Source organism: Capricornis sumatraensis, chromosome 17, assembly GCF_032405125.1.
Source record: "Capricornis sumatraensis isolate serow.1 chromosome 17, serow.2, whole genome shotgun sequence".
Lineage (NCBI taxonomy): Eukaryota > Metazoa > Chordata > Mammalia > Artiodactyla > Bovidae > Capricornis > Capricornis sumatraensis.
Window position 1 is genome coordinate 43699609 of NC_091085.1, and position 18895 is coordinate 43718503.

At 34.1% G+C, this 18895-nt stretch overlaps 1 protein-coding gene across 3 annotated transcripts in view; it reads left to right on the forward strand.

The window, feature by feature from the left end:
- The window catches only part of FSTL5 (follistatin like 5), an 839965-nt gene that overhangs the window by 230711 nt on the left and 590359 nt on the right, over window positions 1-18895 (forward strand). For all 3 annotated transcript variants that reach the window (XM_068990059.1, XM_068990060.1, XM_068990061.1), the window contains exon 3: window positions 9073-9321. In XM_068990059.1, coding sequence (XP_068846160.1) covers window positions 9073-9321 — 249 coding nt within the window. The remainder of the gene's footprint in view (window positions 1-9072; window positions 9322-18895) is intronic.

Here is an 18895-nt window from a genome sequence, read left to right on the forward strand (position 1 = left end):
TTTGTTTCCTCTTATCTTACCATTTGAACATCTAGCTCAAGAAGATTGCAGCCTGGCTGAGGTCAGACTAATAGCAAAGAAAAGCAAAGACTATAATCCTATTCTCTGTCCCCAAATCTGTTGTTCTTTTTTAACAAATCAAAGTTAGCATAATACTTGAATTTTTACTATAACATTATGCACTTTGATGAGACAACTGACACCTCAAATAACTTGGTGCTCTAAAACAGTTTTGCTTATGGGTTAGTTAGCTCATCAAAATTTGTTTCTTTTTTCCTCCTGGTGTCACTGATTTAAATCTAGCATCAAACATTATTCATACTCTGTGTATCCCTTACATTTCTTTTGAGCTCCCAAGCCATTCCTCAGATATAACCTCAACTATGCCATGACATAAAATATATGAGCTCTTACCTGATATTATCCATCTCACACACTTTTGTGTCTCTAAACATGCCACAAAATTGTTGCCTCTTTCCTGGGGCCCAAATTCTGCTTTATGTCCTTTGTCAGCAACTAGTAAAAATATCTATGTCTGCTTTTTTTTTTATCTATTCTGTAGCATCTAATACAGTACCTTGCACATGAAAATAACATATTTTACTAAAGTTTATTTCAACCTAGACCTGCTCTATTTAAGTACCTATTTGATGAAATGTATATTATGTAAAACAATTGAGAATTGCACCATAATTGAGAAGATCATGTTTAGAACTATGTTGAATGATTTTGCTTTACATATGGCATCTTTTGTGTTTTGTTTCAGTTGTGTTTATTTTAAAACTGAGAAATCATTGCAATGCCCTGAAGATATAGAAGCTATAAAATAATGTGCTTGCTAAATATACAACATTTTTTGGGGAAAAAATGTTATTCTATTAAGTTGTGAGATAGCAGGATGTAAGTACTTGAGTAAAATTCATTTAGTGTGCTATCTGACAGAGTATATTTAAAAGAAATCTTTGACATGTTGATCAGATTAAATTGATTTAATCTCAGCTGATACTTAAGTTAAGCATTAGTCATGGATAATTACTGTCAGAAAGGATATGTTCCAGCTATTCATTTACATAATGTGAGCTTTCTTTTGAATTGCATATGAATTAATTAAATTTCCTTTAATTGTAGCAGCTATATGCAACACACAGCTTCTAGCTAGTGTAAGACAGTTCATTAACTTCTAGAAAATGGCCTATTGGCCATTCTAACACAAATCTCTGAACTGGAGTATAGGCAAAAAGGAAAAATTGAAGAGGGAGAATCAAGGAAAGAGACTCATTGACCTAAATATATCATAAATGACCTCATTTATAGCAGAGCATTCCTTCTTCTTCAGAAACTGTACTTGTAGGATAGTCACCTCAGTTTGTGACCAAAATGCAAAATAATATCTTGACCCTGTTGACCTTAAACTTATTTTTAGATTTTTTTAAAAGGAAATAAAACAATTTATTGGTAAATTATAAACTATTTCATAGCAAAAAAAAAAATAACAAATTGTTAGTAAGATGGTAAATAAATAAAGAAAATATAAGTTGTAAAACTATACAAATACAACTACATGAGTCAAATACCTGTGTTATAATGACAACCCCATTTGGACCCTAAAAGCTTGACAATAGGCCTAAGTACTGGTAGGAATATAAGGTAAAAGTTTTGAAAACAAAATTGTTCATTATTTTACAGTTGTTTGACACAACTATAAGTTTTCTTTTCTTAATGTGTTACATTGAACAATAAAAAAGCAATTATGTAAAATTAGAAAAATTTGGCCAATATTATATCCAATTACCTAATCAATTGTGTTCATTTTATCATCTGATTTTATCTGGTTTTAATCATGACTAAAGCCATACCAAAGAAAAAGAAATAAAGGAAGGCAAAGTGATTGTCTGAGGAGGCTTTACAAATAGCTGAAGAAAGAAGAGAAGCAAAAGGCAAGAGTGAAAGGGAAAGATATAGCCAAGTGAATACAGAGTTCCAGAGAATAGCAAGGAGAGATACAATGTTCTTAAATGAACAGTACAAAGAAATAGAGAAAAATAGAATGGAAAACACTAGAGGTATCTTCAAGAAAATTGGAGATATCAAGGGAACATTTCATGCAATAAAACACAGAAATTGTAAGGACTTCACAGAAGCAGAAGAGATTAAGAAGAGGTGGCAAGAATACATAGACGATCTATACAATAAAATTTTAATGACCAGGATAACCATGATGGTTTGGTCAGACACCTAAGCTGGACATCGTGAAGTGTGAAGTCAAGTGGGTCTTAGGAAGCATTACTATGAACAAAGCTAGTGAAATTGATAGAATTTCAGTTGAGCTATTTAAAATTTTAAAAGCTGATGCTGTTAAAGTGTTGTACTCAATATGCCAGCAATTTTAGAAAACTCAGCAGTGACCTAAGAACTAAAAAAGGGCAGTTTTCATTCCAATCCCAAAGAAGAGCAATGTCAAAAAATGCTCAAACTACTCTGCAATTGTGCTCATTTCTCATATTAGCAACATTATGATTACAATTCTTCAAGCTAGGCTTCATCAGTCATGAAGTGAGAAATTCCCAATGCACAAGCTGGATTTCAGAGTTAGAGGAACCAGAGATCAGATTGTCAATATTCACTTGATCTTGGAGAAATCAAGGTAATTCCAGAAAAACATCTACTTCTATTTGTTTTTATTATGTTAAACTCCTTAACTGTGTGGATCACAATAAACTGTGGAAAATTCTTAGTGATGAGAGTACCAGCCTACTGTGTCCTGACAAACCTGTATGTGGGCCAAGAAGTAACAGAATAGAAAAAAAAAAAAAAAAACTAAACTAAATGCTTAAAAACTGGGAAAGGAGTAAGACAAGGCTGTATATTGTCACTCAGTTTATTTAATTTATATCCAGAAGACATTATGCAAAATGCTGGGCTGGATGAATCATGAGCTGTTATAAAGATTGCTGGGAAAAATATCAGCTACCTCAGATATGCAGATGATACCACTCTAATGGCAGAAAGGAAAGAGGAACTAATGAGTCTCTTGATGAGGGTCAAAGAGGACAGTGAAAATTCTGGTTTGAAACTCAACATTCAAAAAACTAAGATCATGAAATCTGGTCCCATCACTTCTTGACAAATAGAACTGGAAAATGTGGATGAAGTGACAGATTTTATTTTCTTTGGCTCCAAAATCATTGTGGACAGTGACTGAATCTACGAAATTAAAAGGATACTTACTCCTTGGAAGAAAAGCTATGACAAACCTAGAGACGGTACTAAAAAACAGAGACATCACTTTGCCAGCAAAGTCCCATATAGTCAAAGATATAGCTTTTCTAGGAGTCATGTACAAATGTGAGAGTTGGACCATAAAGAAAGCTGAGTGCTGAAGAATTAATGATGCCAAATTGTGGTGTTGGAGAAGATTCTTGAGAGTCTCTTGGACAGCAAGGAGATCAAACAAGTCAATCCTAAAGGAAATCTGCCCTCAGTATTCATTAGAAGGACTGATGCTGAAGCCAGAGCTTCAGTAATTTGGCCACCTGGTGAAAACAGCCAACTTATTGGAAAAGACCCTGATACTGGAAAAGATTGAAGGCAAAAGTGGAAAGGGGTGGCAGAGGATGAGATGATTAGATAGCATCACTGACTCAATGAACATGAATTTGAGCAAACTCCAGGAGATAGAGGAGGAGAGAGGAGCTTGGCATGCTACAGTCCATGATGTTGCAAAAAGTGAGACACAACTTAGAGACTGAATATCAACAATAATAATGACATAAACTTACCATTTTTAAACTTGAGAACATTTCATAAGTGTTTTTTTAGTCTTTAGGTTTTTATTTATTTTATCTAGCAAGTAGGATTTCATTAAGTCAAAGACCCAAAAATTTGATCACAGAAACAAAATTACCATCACCTGGAAAATTAGAAATATAAATTTGGGGTTCAATTTCACATATATTTAGTCAGAAACTCTAAACTCAAGGTTTGGTCTGTTCCATGAAACTTCTCTAGGCCGTTACAAGATGCCAAACTTCAAGAAGTATGATTTTAAATTTATTTTCCAAAATATACTAAATATTTCAGAGCCATCAGTTAGTCAAAATAATATTATATTGGAAAGCTTGATTCAACCAATCCTTTTTTCTTATCTTTTGTTATAAATGTCTTTGAATATTTTATCAAAAAATTTTAGTATGATATTATAGTATAATTAATATAAAGTTTCTTTCAAGAAGATTTGTTCCAATTTACACTGGTATCAAAAATATAAATTATTCCTTTAATTATACTTCTGATAGTGTTGGTCCTTTTTTTAATTTCAATTTTTTTAAATTCCATTTGCAATTACTTATATTATGAAAATAAAAATACTTCAAGCTTTTATTTATAAAAACTAATAAATCAATTATTTAAATGCTTATTTATGTATCTCTTCTTGTGAATATTAGTTTTTTAAAACTAGTAAATTAACTTTTAAAGGGAGTTTTACATGTCAGACCTTTTTCAAATGAAATGTACTTGATTTATAATGTTATATTAGTTTCAGGTGCACAGCATTGTGAAATTTATATTTTCATATTTATTTATATCAAGCATTATCTAATTTACTCACTGATGATGCTGTTTTTAAATATAATGTCCTATTATATGTATTCCAACTCTTATAATGTGTCTTATCCTTAAGGAAAGTTATGACCAACCCACAGCATATTAAAAAGCAGAGACATTACTTTGTCAACAAAGGTCCATCTAGTCAAGGCTATGGTTTTTCCAGTAGTCATGTATGGATGTGGAGTTGAACTATAAAGAAAGCTGAGTGCCGAAGAACTGATGCTTTTGAACTGTGGTGTTGGAGAAGACTCTTGAGAGTACCTTGGACTGCAAGGAGATCCAACTAGTCCATCCTAAAGGAGATCAGGCCTAGGCGTTCACTGGAAGGACTGATGTTGAGGCTGAAACTCCAATACTTTGGCCACCTGATGCGAAGACCTTACTCATTTGAAAAGACCCTGATGCTAGGAAAGATTTAGGGCAGGAGGAGAAGGGGATGACAAAGGATGAGATGGTTGGATGGCATCTCGGACTCAATGGACACAAGTTTGGGTGAAATTCAGGAGTTGGTGATGGACAGAGAGGTCTGGCGTGCTGTGGTTCATGGGGTCACAAAGAGTCAGACAGGGCTGAGTGACTGAATTGAATGTCATTGTTTTCTTATTAATTTTCTGTCTGGATGATCTGTCTATTGATAAGAGACTGATAAAATATAAAGTCCCCTATAATTATTTTATTGTTGTCAATTTCTTGCTTTATTCCTGTTTATTGCTGCTTTATATATTTAAGCACTCATATTAGTTGAATTTATATTTTAAAATGCTATACCTTTTTATTGTATTGATTCCTTTATCCTTATATGTCTTTCTTTGTCTTTTATTATAAACTTTGTTTAAAAGTCCACTTTAAAATAAAAGCCTATCTAGAATATTTTTGTTTCCATTTCCATGGGATATATTTTTCCATACCTCACTTTCAGTTTTTTTGTGTCTTTAGCTCTAAATTGATTATCTTGTAAGCAGCATAGATGGGTCTTATTTTTGCTGCTGTTGTCCTTTTTTTAACTCAATCTGATCTCCTTTATATTTTGATTGGATCATTTATTCTATTGACATTTAAAGTGATTATTGATATGCATGTAATTACTGTCATTTTGTTATTTATTTTCTGAATTTTGCTTTTGCTTTAGTTCCTTTTTTTCCTTTGTCTCTTCTCTGTTTGATGTTTTTCCTCAGTGTTATATTTGTGTTCTGTTCTGTTTGGAATTTTTGTATATTTATTTTTTGTGTGTGTACTTATTTATTGTAGGTTTTTGTTTTGTGATTACCATAAAGGTCATATATGTTAACCTATAACTATATCCGGTCCCATCACTTCATGGGAAATAGATGGGGAAACAGTAGAAACAGTGTCAGACTTTATTTTTTTGGGCTCCAAAATCACTGCAGATGGTGCCTGTAGCCATGAAATTAAAAGACGCTTACTCCTTGGAAGAAAAGTTATAACCAACCTAGATAGTATATTCAAAAGCAGAGACATTACTTTGCCGACTAAGGTCCATCTAGTCAAGGCTATGGTTTTTCCAGTGGTCATATATGGATGTGAGAGTTGGACTATGAAGAAGGCTGAGTGCCGAAGAATTGATGCATTTGAACTGTGGTGTTGGAGAAGACTCTTGAGAGTCCCTTGGACTGCAAGGAGATCCAGCCAGTCCATTCTGAAGGAGATCAGCCCTGGGATTTCTTTGGAAGGAATGATGCTAAAGCTGAAGCTCCAGTACTTTGGCCACCTCATGCAAACTGTTGACTCACTGGAAAAGAATTTGATGCTGGGAGGGATTGGGGGCAGGAGGAGAAGGGGACAACCCAGGATAAGATGGCTGGATGGCATCACGGGCTCGATGGATGTGAGTCTGAGTGAATTCCAGGAGATGGTGATGGACAGGGAGGCCTGGCGTGCTGCAATTCACGGGGTCACAAAGAGTCGGACACGACTGAGGGATTGAACTGAACTGAACTGAACTGATAACTATATCTACTTGATTTACCATGATAGTCATTTAAATACAAATATGTTCTTAAACTTCTATATTTTTTATTCCCTACATACATAGTATACTTTTTGAGTTCATATTTTACTTCTTAATGTCTATCCCTGTTTATTGTAGCTATAGTTGATTGTATAACTTTGGTCTTTTAACTTTTATACTACATTATTTAAGTGCTAGATCCACAGCCTTTACTATGTACTTGACTTTTCTACTGGGGATTTTAACCACCTTATAATTTCTTATTGCCTTTTCTTTTTCACTTAAAGGAGACTTCAATACTTCTTGTAAGATCAGTTTAATGTTGATCAATTCTTTTAACATTTTTGTGTCTAAGAAATTCTTTACCTCTCCTTCAATTCTGAATGATAACCTTTCTGGGTAGAGCATCTTGGGTTTTTCCTTTCACCACTTTGAATATTTGCCATTCCATTCTTGCCTGAAGTTTCTGCAAAGATATGAGCTGATAACCTTATGAGACTCCCCTTTTCTGTGACTCCTTGCTTTTCTCTTTGCCATTTATGATAAAGGGACTGCCCCTGTCCCTCTCCAGTATGCATAGGCTGGCATGAGACTCGTGAGCTGGCAATGACTGCTTTCACACTGGTCAGAGGCAGGGCTGGAGTCTGCACTGGATCATTTCCTTCCAAATGTTTGCACTTTCATTGCTTAGTGGGGAATAGGAACAAGATGGGCTAGAGCAGGAGGCCATGCAGGCTGGGAATGGGCAGGAGAAGTCTTGGCAGACTCACCAGAACCTCAGGGAGTTTCAATCTGCTGCCTCCATGTAACCAGGAGTAAGTCTGTGTGTATATTCCTTAAGTAGGGAGTCTTAGTTTCTGACAGCCCTCTGGTAAGCCCCACTGGTTTTCAAACAAGCTAAGAGAGCTAACCTCCTATTGGACCCTGGGCTGGGGTACCTAATATGTAGCTTGATTCCCTTGCTCCCCAGGGAGAATTCCCCAAACTTGTGATATTCATTCTTCTGTATTCTCAGATAGGGATGTGGATTCGTGACTGATCCCTGCTCCTTCTTTCCTATCAGATGCTTTTTGCATCTTTGTTTATAGCCTTGCTGTAGAAGAGTTCTTCTGGTAGTCCCAGGTAGATTTCAGCAAGAGTCTTTTCAATGTATACTTAGTTTGATGTGTTTGTGTTGGATGGTGAGCCCAGGTGCCTCCTAATCTGCTATCTTGATCTCTCCCTCACAAGCCCTTTAATCTTGATAACCCTTTGAGGATATATTATAATCCCCATTTTTCAGATGAGGAAACCAAGTTATAGATGTGTTAGGTACCCAACCAAGGTATGGTTTCATGGAGTGTAGACTCCCAGACTCCTCTGTTCATTGGATTTTTCCAGGCAAGAATTCTGGAGTGGTTTGCCATTTCCTCCTCAAAGGGATGTTCCTGATCCAAGGATTGAAACCACATCTCCTTAATTGCAGGCAGATACCTTTCCATTGAGTCACAGGGTTTACAACCTCTCAAAACTTTTATTGTTTTCCATGTATGTGTCAGCAGTGGTAAATATATCTACACATATTTACACATATGTATATATGTGAATATATATTATTCCTTGATATATATTTTTTTTCTATATATACATATTTATATAGATAGACACATAGACATGTATGTACACTTCACTTTTTTTTCGGTCACATAATGTTCTCAGATTTACCTAATAAAAGTCTAAGAATGAAATTGCTTAGTTTCGTTTCACTGCAAGACTGCTAGATTCTCCTGTTTTTGAGGTAGATGTAGATTGTTAGATTAAAGAAGTAACAACATAATAAAATTCTTCATGATTTGTTAATTTAGTCATGAAATGGATCAGTGATCACCAAGTGGCAAAGGTCAAAACAAGAAAGGATCAGATGTTAGAACCCGAAAGTTTTCAAGACACTTTTTCTCATTCCTATTCTCTCCTATTTCCCACTTTACATACATATGTTTCCTTTCTCCCAGCAGAATTCTGCTAATATAAACGCTGGCATTTGTTAAATATTTCCTAATATGCCAGGACGGTGTGTCCTGTGGATCAGTACATGTTTTACTTAGTACAACTCTAGGAGATGGTCTATACTATCAACCTCGTATTATGGATGGGATAATTTAGCACAAGGAAGTAAATTTTCCAAGGGCGTAAAGCTAGAAAATTTGAGTTCAGCAGTTTAAATTCAGAGCCCTTGTCCTTAAGGACTGTAATACTCATTGAGTAGGGAGGTGAGAGCTCAAGGAGAAAAGTGGAAGAAGGGGACAATATCAAGGGTATTTTTTTTTTTTTTTGGTCTGGTTCTGATAAAAATCCCTCCTCCTAAGAACAACTGAACCCTGATTATATTATATTTCTCTTAGACTTATTTTATCCTAATCCTTTGAAACTTTGATATCAGCATATTATTTGGATACATAAACCTATAAATCCAAGTGATTTTCTTTCTTTCTTTTCTTTTTTTTTTTGGTCCACAGGAATCCTGATTCAGGATGGCTCTTTGGGATCTTGTGAAAACAAATACTGTGGTTTGGGAAGGCACTGTGTTCTCAGCAGAGAGACTGGGCAGGCAGAATGTGCCTGTATGGACCTTTGCAATCGGCATTACAAACCTGTGTGTGGATCTGATGGGGAATTCTATGAAAACCACTGTGAGGTGCATAGAGCTGCTTGCCTGAAGAAACACAAGATTACCATTGTCCACAATGAAGACTGCTTCTTCAAAGGTAAATGCAGTGTGGGCCTAAAGTGCCACCTTTCTCTATTTCTTCCTTCTTCTTACCTAGTGCCCTTAAATTTAAACTCTAGCATCACTAACTGAAAGTCTTTTAAAAAAGAGAGAAATATAGGCTAAAGACACTTGTGATTAGAAAGTGAATAGAAATTTGTCTGAATACAATTCTGAATCCATTATGGGAACAAAGCTGGCCAAAATATGACTCAAAATTTAATATAGCTTACAGCATTGCACCATATGGCTTCCCAATCATGGCAGTTTTCTTAGGGACACAGAGTGGCCAATTCAGTCAACAAGCCAATTCCACCCAGTGAAATGCACCTGGAGTGAAACTGAGAGAAGAGTGAATGCCAAGCCATCCTGTGATAACATCTCATTCCTTCCTGATTAAAAACGATGCCTACAGTATACACCACCTATTTCAAGTTACAGAGAACTGGTAAATGCCCACTGAAATAGCTATGAAGAACTCATGCTAAACCCAATTAGTAAATATGAGATGACAATAATTTAAAATTAAAAGTTAGCAGTATTTACTTCCATGGTACTAAAAATCATTGGGAACTATTTATGGAAAAGTACTGCTGAATTAGTAATTTGACAAATTATTTTAACATGCTAGATAAATAAATATATAAATATCTTTAATACCTTTCATTTATTTATAAATATATTTCTTATTTATTTATACTAGAAAGAATATTTATTTATTAATAGTCATAACCCAGACTGAAATTTTGAAATGTTAAGCATATAGAACTTCCATCATTCAAAAAGGTCAGTGATCAATTTGATTTCTAATCTTAAATGGGTTCCACTCCCAAACTCTCAGAGTGCTGCCAAAGTAATTTTATACTTAAAAGCTTGTGTGATATTTTAATTATTAGCTTAAATTTATAGTATCACACAATGTTGCTCATGTACCCATGGATAAGTTTTTTTTCTTTACAAACTTCATTGAATAAGTATTCAAATGCATTAAGATGGAAGGGTCTGTAGCCATTTTTCTACTAAAAGTCTTTTCATATAAATGAGATAAATTGTAAGAATAGTTTATTTACCAAAGTGAACTCTTTGTGTTTTGACTACACAATTGATGATAGATTATCTTCTTACAGAAAGAATATCTAATCTATTTTATAGAAAGTTAAAATGAATTGTATTAATATTTTGCTTTAATCTTCATAAAAGAGTTTTTTTCTGTCAGTTTGAATTGAAAGTGAAAATTTTAGTATTCCACAGACACATGATACAGAGCTGTGTAAATAATATGCAATTAAGTTAACTTAGAATCATTCTAACACTGAAGTTTTGTCTAACTGACAACCAGCAATTGATAATATGGAATCAAATGAAATTAAATATCATGAAGTGAGAAAAAAATTGCTATATTTAATATTCTGCTTTATTACTGGAAGCTTAGGCATAATACTACTCAGTATGTAAATCAACATGGAAATAAATGAACTGGATATAACCTGGAATGTTAAACAATGGTTTGAAAAGCTTTTGTTCTTCAGACTTATACTAAGCATATTTATTCAATCTGTGATTGCGTCAAAATTTATTGTCATCATACTTAGTATTACAATTTAATTTATATTAACTGGGTGAGTTACCAGGGGTTAATACATTACCTAGGTCTCAGAATTTGTCAGTCTTCTGTTTGTTGATTTGTTTTGGTGTTTTGCCCTATATATATATATATATATATATATATAACTCTTAATAACTCATAATAATAGCTCACGGGGTCGCACAGAGTCGGACATGACTGAAGTGACTTAGCAGTAGCATAACTTAACAGAAAGGAAGTAAATAATCTATAATAAAACAATAAATTGCTTGTGCTATTAGTGCACAATTGACCAAACTTTGGACATAAGAAAGATTCCATGGAGCTGGAGGCCTAATATCATGATGACTAAAATTAATTCTTGTAATTGTGGATTATATTTTCTGTGCAATTTCAGCAATTTATATTGTTTCAAATAATGACCTAAAGGAAGGAGCAAGTCAAAATATTATGTTCAATGGCTGCTAACAATTCATATTTAATTATTTTCAAATAGAAAAATATCAAAACATAATTCCTCATTAAATTATTTATTACTTTTATTTATTTATTTATTTAAATTGATGGATACTTGCTTTACAGAATTTTGTTGTTTTCTGGCAAACTTCAACATGAATCAGCCATAGGTATACATATATCCCCTCCCTTTTGAGCCTTCCTCCCATCTTCTGCCCCATCCCACCCCTATAAATTGATACTGAGCCCCTGTTTGAGGATACTGAGTCCCCGTTTGAGTTTACTGAGCCATACAGCAAATTCCCATTGGCTATATATTTTACATATGGTAATGTAAGTTTCCATGTTACTCTTTCCATACATCTCACTCTCTTCTCCCCTCTCCCCATGTCCATAAGTCTATTCTCTATGTCTGTTTCTTTATTGCTGCCCTGTAAATAAATTCCTCAGTACCATTTTTCTAGATTGCGTATATATGCATTAGAATATGATATTTATCTTTCATTTTCTGACTGACTTCAATCTGTATAATAGGCTCTAGATTCATTAGAACTGATTCAAATGCATTTCTTTTTATGGCTGAGTAATATTCCATTGTGTATATGTACTATAACTTCTTTATCCATTCATCTGTTGATGGACATCTAGGTTGATTCCATGTTCTAGCTATTGTAAATTATGCTGCAATGAACAATGGGATACATGTGTCTCTAAAAAATTTTATTACTTTTAGGTTTCATAAAAAGTGATTATGAACACCTTATAGGGATCAACAAACAAAAACCTATAGGCCAAATCCAGGATACTGTTTATTTTTTAAGCAAAGTTTTATTGGAACACTGCCACACTATCAGTTTATGGATTTTTGTTGTTTGCTTTAAGATACAAAAGGAAAATTGAGTCTTTATAACAGGGACAGCATGGCCTGAAATGACTAAAAAATGCATTATCTGGATCTTTTCGGTAATAGTTTTTAACTTCTGATTTAAAAAATATACTAGTGTCTTAAAATTAATTTTAAACATATTTTCAGATTTTTACTAGTCTATCTTCTTGGCTATGGTGGTGAATAGTGGGACCTACATGTGTTCTAAAATTGAATAGAACAAAACACATATACCCACAGATAAATGCATAGAAATGAATCAGAAAATCTGAGTAAGATCAGTGGATGGTGTCAAAGTTGGAATTCTGGTTATGATATTATACTATAGTTCTATAAAACATTACCCATCGGTAAAAATGAGCAAAGGATGCATAAAATGCAATTTTTGACAACTGCAGACAACTCTATAATTATCTCAAAATAAAAGAGTTTAATTTAAAAAGTACTGAAAAGTAATAGCAAAAACTTTGTAAAAAGTTAAATAAAGGAGGGTTTGCATTATTAATTAATTATTTGAACTTTAAGCAGTCTTATTTCATGTATTGAATTTATCAAATTCATGTTTGGCATTTGCATTTAAGCCTGTATATTTACTCATTATTTTAAAACTAAGGTTCAAGTCCAGATTAAGAAACATTTCTGTCTATATTTACATCTCTATGTCAATACATATAAAAGTGAAAGTGTTAGCCGCTCAGTCATGTGTGACATTTTGCTGCCACACAGACTCTAGTCTGCCAGGCTCCTCTGTTCATGGGATTTTCCATGTAAGAATACTGGAGTGGGCAGCCCACTCCCTCCTCCAGGGGATCTTCCCCACCCAGGGATTGAATCCAGTCTCCAGCATTGCAGGCAGATTCTTTACCTTCTGAGCTACCAGAGACGCCCCATCTAAACTATATCTACCTGCTGCTGCTGCTGCTGCTGCTGCTGCTGCTGCTGCTGCTGCTGCTAAATCGCTTCAGTCGTGTCCGACTCTGTGGGACTCCATAGACGGCAGCCCACCAGGCTCCGATATATATACATATATATATAATATATTTTTAATTAATTATATATATAGAATATATATATGTATATAATTCCCATTGTTTGTTTTAAATGTTTAAATGCCTCCTTGGTATACTCAGCATTACTGCTGCTGCTGCTGCTAAGTCGCGTCAGTCGTGTCCGACTCTGTGCGACCCCACAGAAGGCAGCCCACCAGGCTCCCCCGTCCCTGGGATTCTCCAGGCAAGAACACTGGAGTGGGTTGCCATTTCCTTCTCCAATGCATGAAAGTGAAAAGTGAAAGTGAAGTCGCTCAGTTGTGTCCGACTCTTTGCGACCCCATGGACTGTAGCCTACCAGGCTCCTCCGCCCATGGTATTTTCCAGGCAAGAGTACTACTGACATGAACTCACAGAGAATTTTCTTTAGTGATTTATGATCCTTGAAACTAGATAAAACAGACATTTGTGAACATGACTTCTCTGGTGGCTCAGCCGGTAAAGCATCTGTCTACAGTGCAGGAGACCCGGGTTCAATCCCTGGGTCGGGAAGATCTCCTAGAGAATGGAATGAGAGCCCACTCCAGTATTCTTGGCTCAGAGAATTTATTTCTACTCACATTTATTTGATTATGAAGAAACTGTCTATAATAGGATATAGAACATTATAGTGGTAGTGAAATTCTCTCAATCATGTCTGACTCTTTGCAACCCCATGCACTGCACAGTCCATGGAATTCTCCAAGCCAGAATACTGGAGTGAGTAGCCATTCCCTTCTCCAGAGGATCCCAACCAAGGTCTCCCACATTGCAGGCAGTTTCTTTACCATCTGAGCTACCAGGGAATATTGGCATCAAATTTTTTTATGATGATGCTAACTATAGAACTGAACATTCCATTTTATATAATGCCCACTAATAACTGTCATGAGAGTTTTGCCTTAATTTCCCATCCCTCACGCCCAAATGGCTTTCTAACTGCTACAATACACATGTCTACACATAACAAAAACTCCTCTCACTTCAATACCGGATCAGTCTGGCCTACTAAGCAGAATTTACACACTCAGAATATAGTAGTAAGCTGGAGTAAGAAACTCAAGATATAACCTATGCTAAGAAGAGTATGGAATTAACCTTTTATGAGAAAATCAATTGAACAGAAACTCTTTTGCCATTTAATCTCTGAGAATAAAACTGCCATAAAGGCAAATGTTCTGTGCACTTAAATGTGCATCACAACAATAACAACTTGGGAAATATGCTTTTTTATACCTCTGTGTGCGTGATTTGAATGAAATCTGACATGGTGTCTTTTTCTTTGGTATAATCTAGAGAGACATTCACATTTCATTTTGCTAACTGATTAATCGGTCGATTCTCTTACCTGATTATTATTATTTTTTAAGGCAGAACTTAGAAAACTGAGGCTAGAAAACTAGGCTGCCAACGATATTTTTAAATATATAAGTAAATGTCCTGTGCTAATATACACGGGCTTTTAGATTTCCTTTTTTTGGAGGGAGGGATAGGGCATCTGTGTAAAGGTTTTGTTTTCAATTGAAATAGGCATGTATGCCATTTCTTGAAAAATAATTATGTTGATGAATATATCAACTTTTGGAAAAGAGTACCCGGATGTTTATTTGTTTACTCTGTTCTGTTCTGCTTTGCTTTTAGTCAGTATTAGCTAAATGAAATTACAGATTGGTAGTGAAATTAATAACTTGGACAAAATACTGACACTCAGAAGTTTCAATTCCTCTGAATGCATCCTGTACCCACAACCTCAAAACTAATTTTATTAATCCCCAGAATGTCAGGTGGTGTATATTAAAATTTTCTGATTTGATTACAGAATCAATTGAGCTTTCTGTTTTGCATTGAATTTAATCAATGTTAAGAATATAATTTTGTGTCACTCTCCTCCCTAATTAAACTGTGAACTGCAGAATCCTATGTGTAAGCCAATATATAACATATATTAGGAATCATAAGGTGTATACACATAAATTTACTATTTGTTAATAAAATTATACTAACTTTTTCTCCTCTCATTTTTGAAAGCTCTGTAAAGGATTTTGTAAACATTAAACATTGTATGTGTTTATCTTCCACTTATTGATAATAGATATGTGATAGATTTTATATAAACATGAAAACTGCTCCAAAAGAGTGGGAATTAAATATTAGGACCACCCAACAAATGTATTAAAACATTATCAGTGAGAAATGAGATACATCAGGTATTGTGTCAAAACACTTTCACAACTATTAGATTATTAATTCATTTTAATAACAAACCAGAAGGCACAAAACTTAAGATTTTAAAAATGGCTGCCAACATTCACACAGTAAGTTAAGGCAGCGATCAAGGACTCTGGGCTCTCTTTTAGTACACATATACTTCAAACATTTCTATTTGAGTCTATAATACAATAATAGCTTACTTCTCTTTGCTTTTTAAAAATTTGCTTTCTATAGTAATTTGTATTTGAATATTTTACATTATTGAGGATCAATATTTCTCACTGTGGTATTTGTAAGGATTAAATAATGCATTTAACACAGTTCTTGGGCAATAGAAGAACTCAATAAGAGATAATTGCTATGTTTAAGACTGAAACGTCAACAACTGTTAACATTTGATTGCAATACATTTTCACACTGGAATCTAGAAAGCCACACATATTTTCTTTTAGGTTTATTTTGGGTTATAGTGTTGTTTAAAAAGCCCCTGGTCAAGTTATTACAGATCCAAATTTGCCAGATCATTATATGATAGACAAATTGATGGTAATGTTTCCCAATTGTAGATAAGACTACTTAAAGAAAAAAAATAACTATCTCAAGTTTAGAAACATATTTATTATCAGTTTCTTAATTGTAATTGAAAATAGATCCAGTCATCTTTCTCACTGATTTACTATAGGTTTATTTTGCTTAAAGTACATGATAAATAAAATGTGATTTTGCTCTTTTACTCTCCATGAGAACATATTATTAGTTCAAATAATTTTGCTTCCATCTTGTAGCTGTTTAAATATATTGGTTATTACCTATCATTGACATCTTTACTTATGGTGTTTATTTCTTAATATACAATTCTCAAATGTTAAATGTGCTGTTCTTGCAAGTTACAAAGTGAAGAACATTTTTGCAGCTTTTATGGTTCAATGTGAATTATTTCTTATTCTTGGTATTTCTTTACAAAAACCAGATGGTGAAAAACTTTCCATTGATTACATTCAGCATATGTAATTGGGGATAAAATGTTCTATAAAATGCAATTGAAATTTTTTCTCCATTAGTCTGATCTATGTTTCACTTTTAAAAAACCTCTCTGAAAGAGTGCCTATAGATATTTCAGAGAAGATTTGAAAGCTTATTAATAATAAAAATTTAAAGCCAAATGGGAAAAGTGAGAAGTTTGAATGTGATTAGCATACAGATAGTTATGTAAAAACAAATTTGCAGAAAATCACATTGAATAGAAAAGACTTAGCTTTTTCCAGAACAATGAAAATGGCATAGAAATTAGCCATATTGTTATTTTGATACTGATTAAACAAACTGTAAAGAAATTCTTCAACTCGAATATTAAACACTTAATTTGGTGCAATAATAAGCAAATCTAATCATTTTGATTTTTACTTAAGCTATCACATTATCCAGCTCTAAATTTTGTATCAACTTCTTGTTTGTCATAGAACTTAGTTTACTGAGTGTTGTGTGTTCAGGCAGCTGTGACACATTTCATGTGTCCCCTTATGTTTTTCTCATCAATCTATACATTTCTTTTTGTTTGTATCATGTTTTTCTTTTTTTTTAAATTTAAATTTATTTATTTTAATTGGAGGCTAATTACTTTACAATATTGTATTGGTTTTGCCATACATCAACATGAATCCACCACAGGTGTATCATGTTTTTCTACAGGCACATCTTAAAATCAAGACATTAGTTTTGATTACATTTTGCAGTACTTTGTATTCTTGACATAGCTAAAGAATTCACAAATGGATTCCTAAGTATTTGAATGGGTTTAACCAGCAGACCAGGCTGAAGTCCACAATGAGTAGAAAGACTACTGAACTAAAATTTATTATTATAGATAATAATGAGATAATAAATAAATCATGGATAAATAACAAAGTCATTCAATATCCTATGGTAAACCATAATGGAGAAAATATGAAAAAGAATGTATATGTATAATTGAATTACTTTGGTGAAAAAAATAAATTAACACAACTATGCAAATCAACTATACATCAACAAAATAAACTTTACAATAAATAAATAAATTTTGTATGTTTCTTAGATAAGGTATTCATCTCCAGACTTTTTTAGAATTACAAAAAATAAATAAAAAACATAAATAAAAGCCAGCCACAGATTGGTCTTAACATACAACAATATGGTAATACTAGATTTCTAAATGGAAATTTTCACTTGGCATATTTCTACCATAAATCAGTAGTTATTTTCAAAAATATTTTAGGGGGCTCCAAAATCACTGCAGATGGTGATTGCAGCCATGAAATTAAAAGATGTTTACTCCTTGGAAGGAAAGTTATGACCAACCTAAATAGCATATTGAAAAGCAGAGACATTACTTTGCCAACAAAGGTTCGTCTAGTCATGGCTATGGTTTTTCTAGTGGTCATGTATGGATGTGAGAGTTGGACTGTGAAGGAAGCTGAGTGTCGAAGAATTGATGCTTTTGAACTGTGGTGTTGGAGAAGGCCCTTAGACTGCAAGGAGATCCAACCAGTCCATTCTAAAGGAGATCAGTCCTGGGTGTTCTTTGGAAGGAATGATGCTAAAGCTGAAGCTGCAGTACTTTGTCCACCTCATGTGAAGAGTTGACTCATTGGAAAAGACTCTGGGAGGGATTGGGGGCAGGAGGAGAAGGGGACGACAGAGGATGAGATGGCTGGATGGCATCACTGACTCAATGGATGTGAGTCTGAGTGAACTCCAGGAGCTGGAGATGGACAGGGGGGCCTGGTGTGCTGCAATTCATGGGGTCGCAAAGAATCGGACATGACTCAGCGACTGATCTGAACTGAACTGAACACCATCATATAACATAAAAAGTGGTAATATATAAATTCAAATATCTGTTGCTGTTTTGACAGTTTCTTTCCAATGATTCAGGATGTTAGGTACTAAATAGTTCTTCCTTTGATGAGCATCATTTATTTTAATAGTTTTCCCTTGACTCAAATGTACACAGGTGGATGTGTGGAAATATATTTGAGTAACACTTAAGGATGAAGGTAACACCTTGGTTACTGTTAGGTGATAGAACCAGGAGGAAGATAAAAGTTTGGCAGGGAGTGAAATCAAAATTTATGATTGAGGACAGAATAATGAATTAAGACTATTGGTGGATTCATATAAAAATAAGTAAAATAGTTTCATTTGTACTACAGTTAAGTAGAAACTATTTTTCAAGATTGGACATAAAATGGTCCAGTGTTTTAGATTAGATTAGAAAGAACCTGTCTGCCAATGTAGGAGCTGTTAGAGATGTGGGTTCTATCTTTGGGTCCGGAAGATACCTACGAGGATGAGGAATTGGCAACCCACTTCATATTCTTGTCTTGAGAATCCCAGCGACAGAGGAGCCCAGCAGGCTACAGTCCAT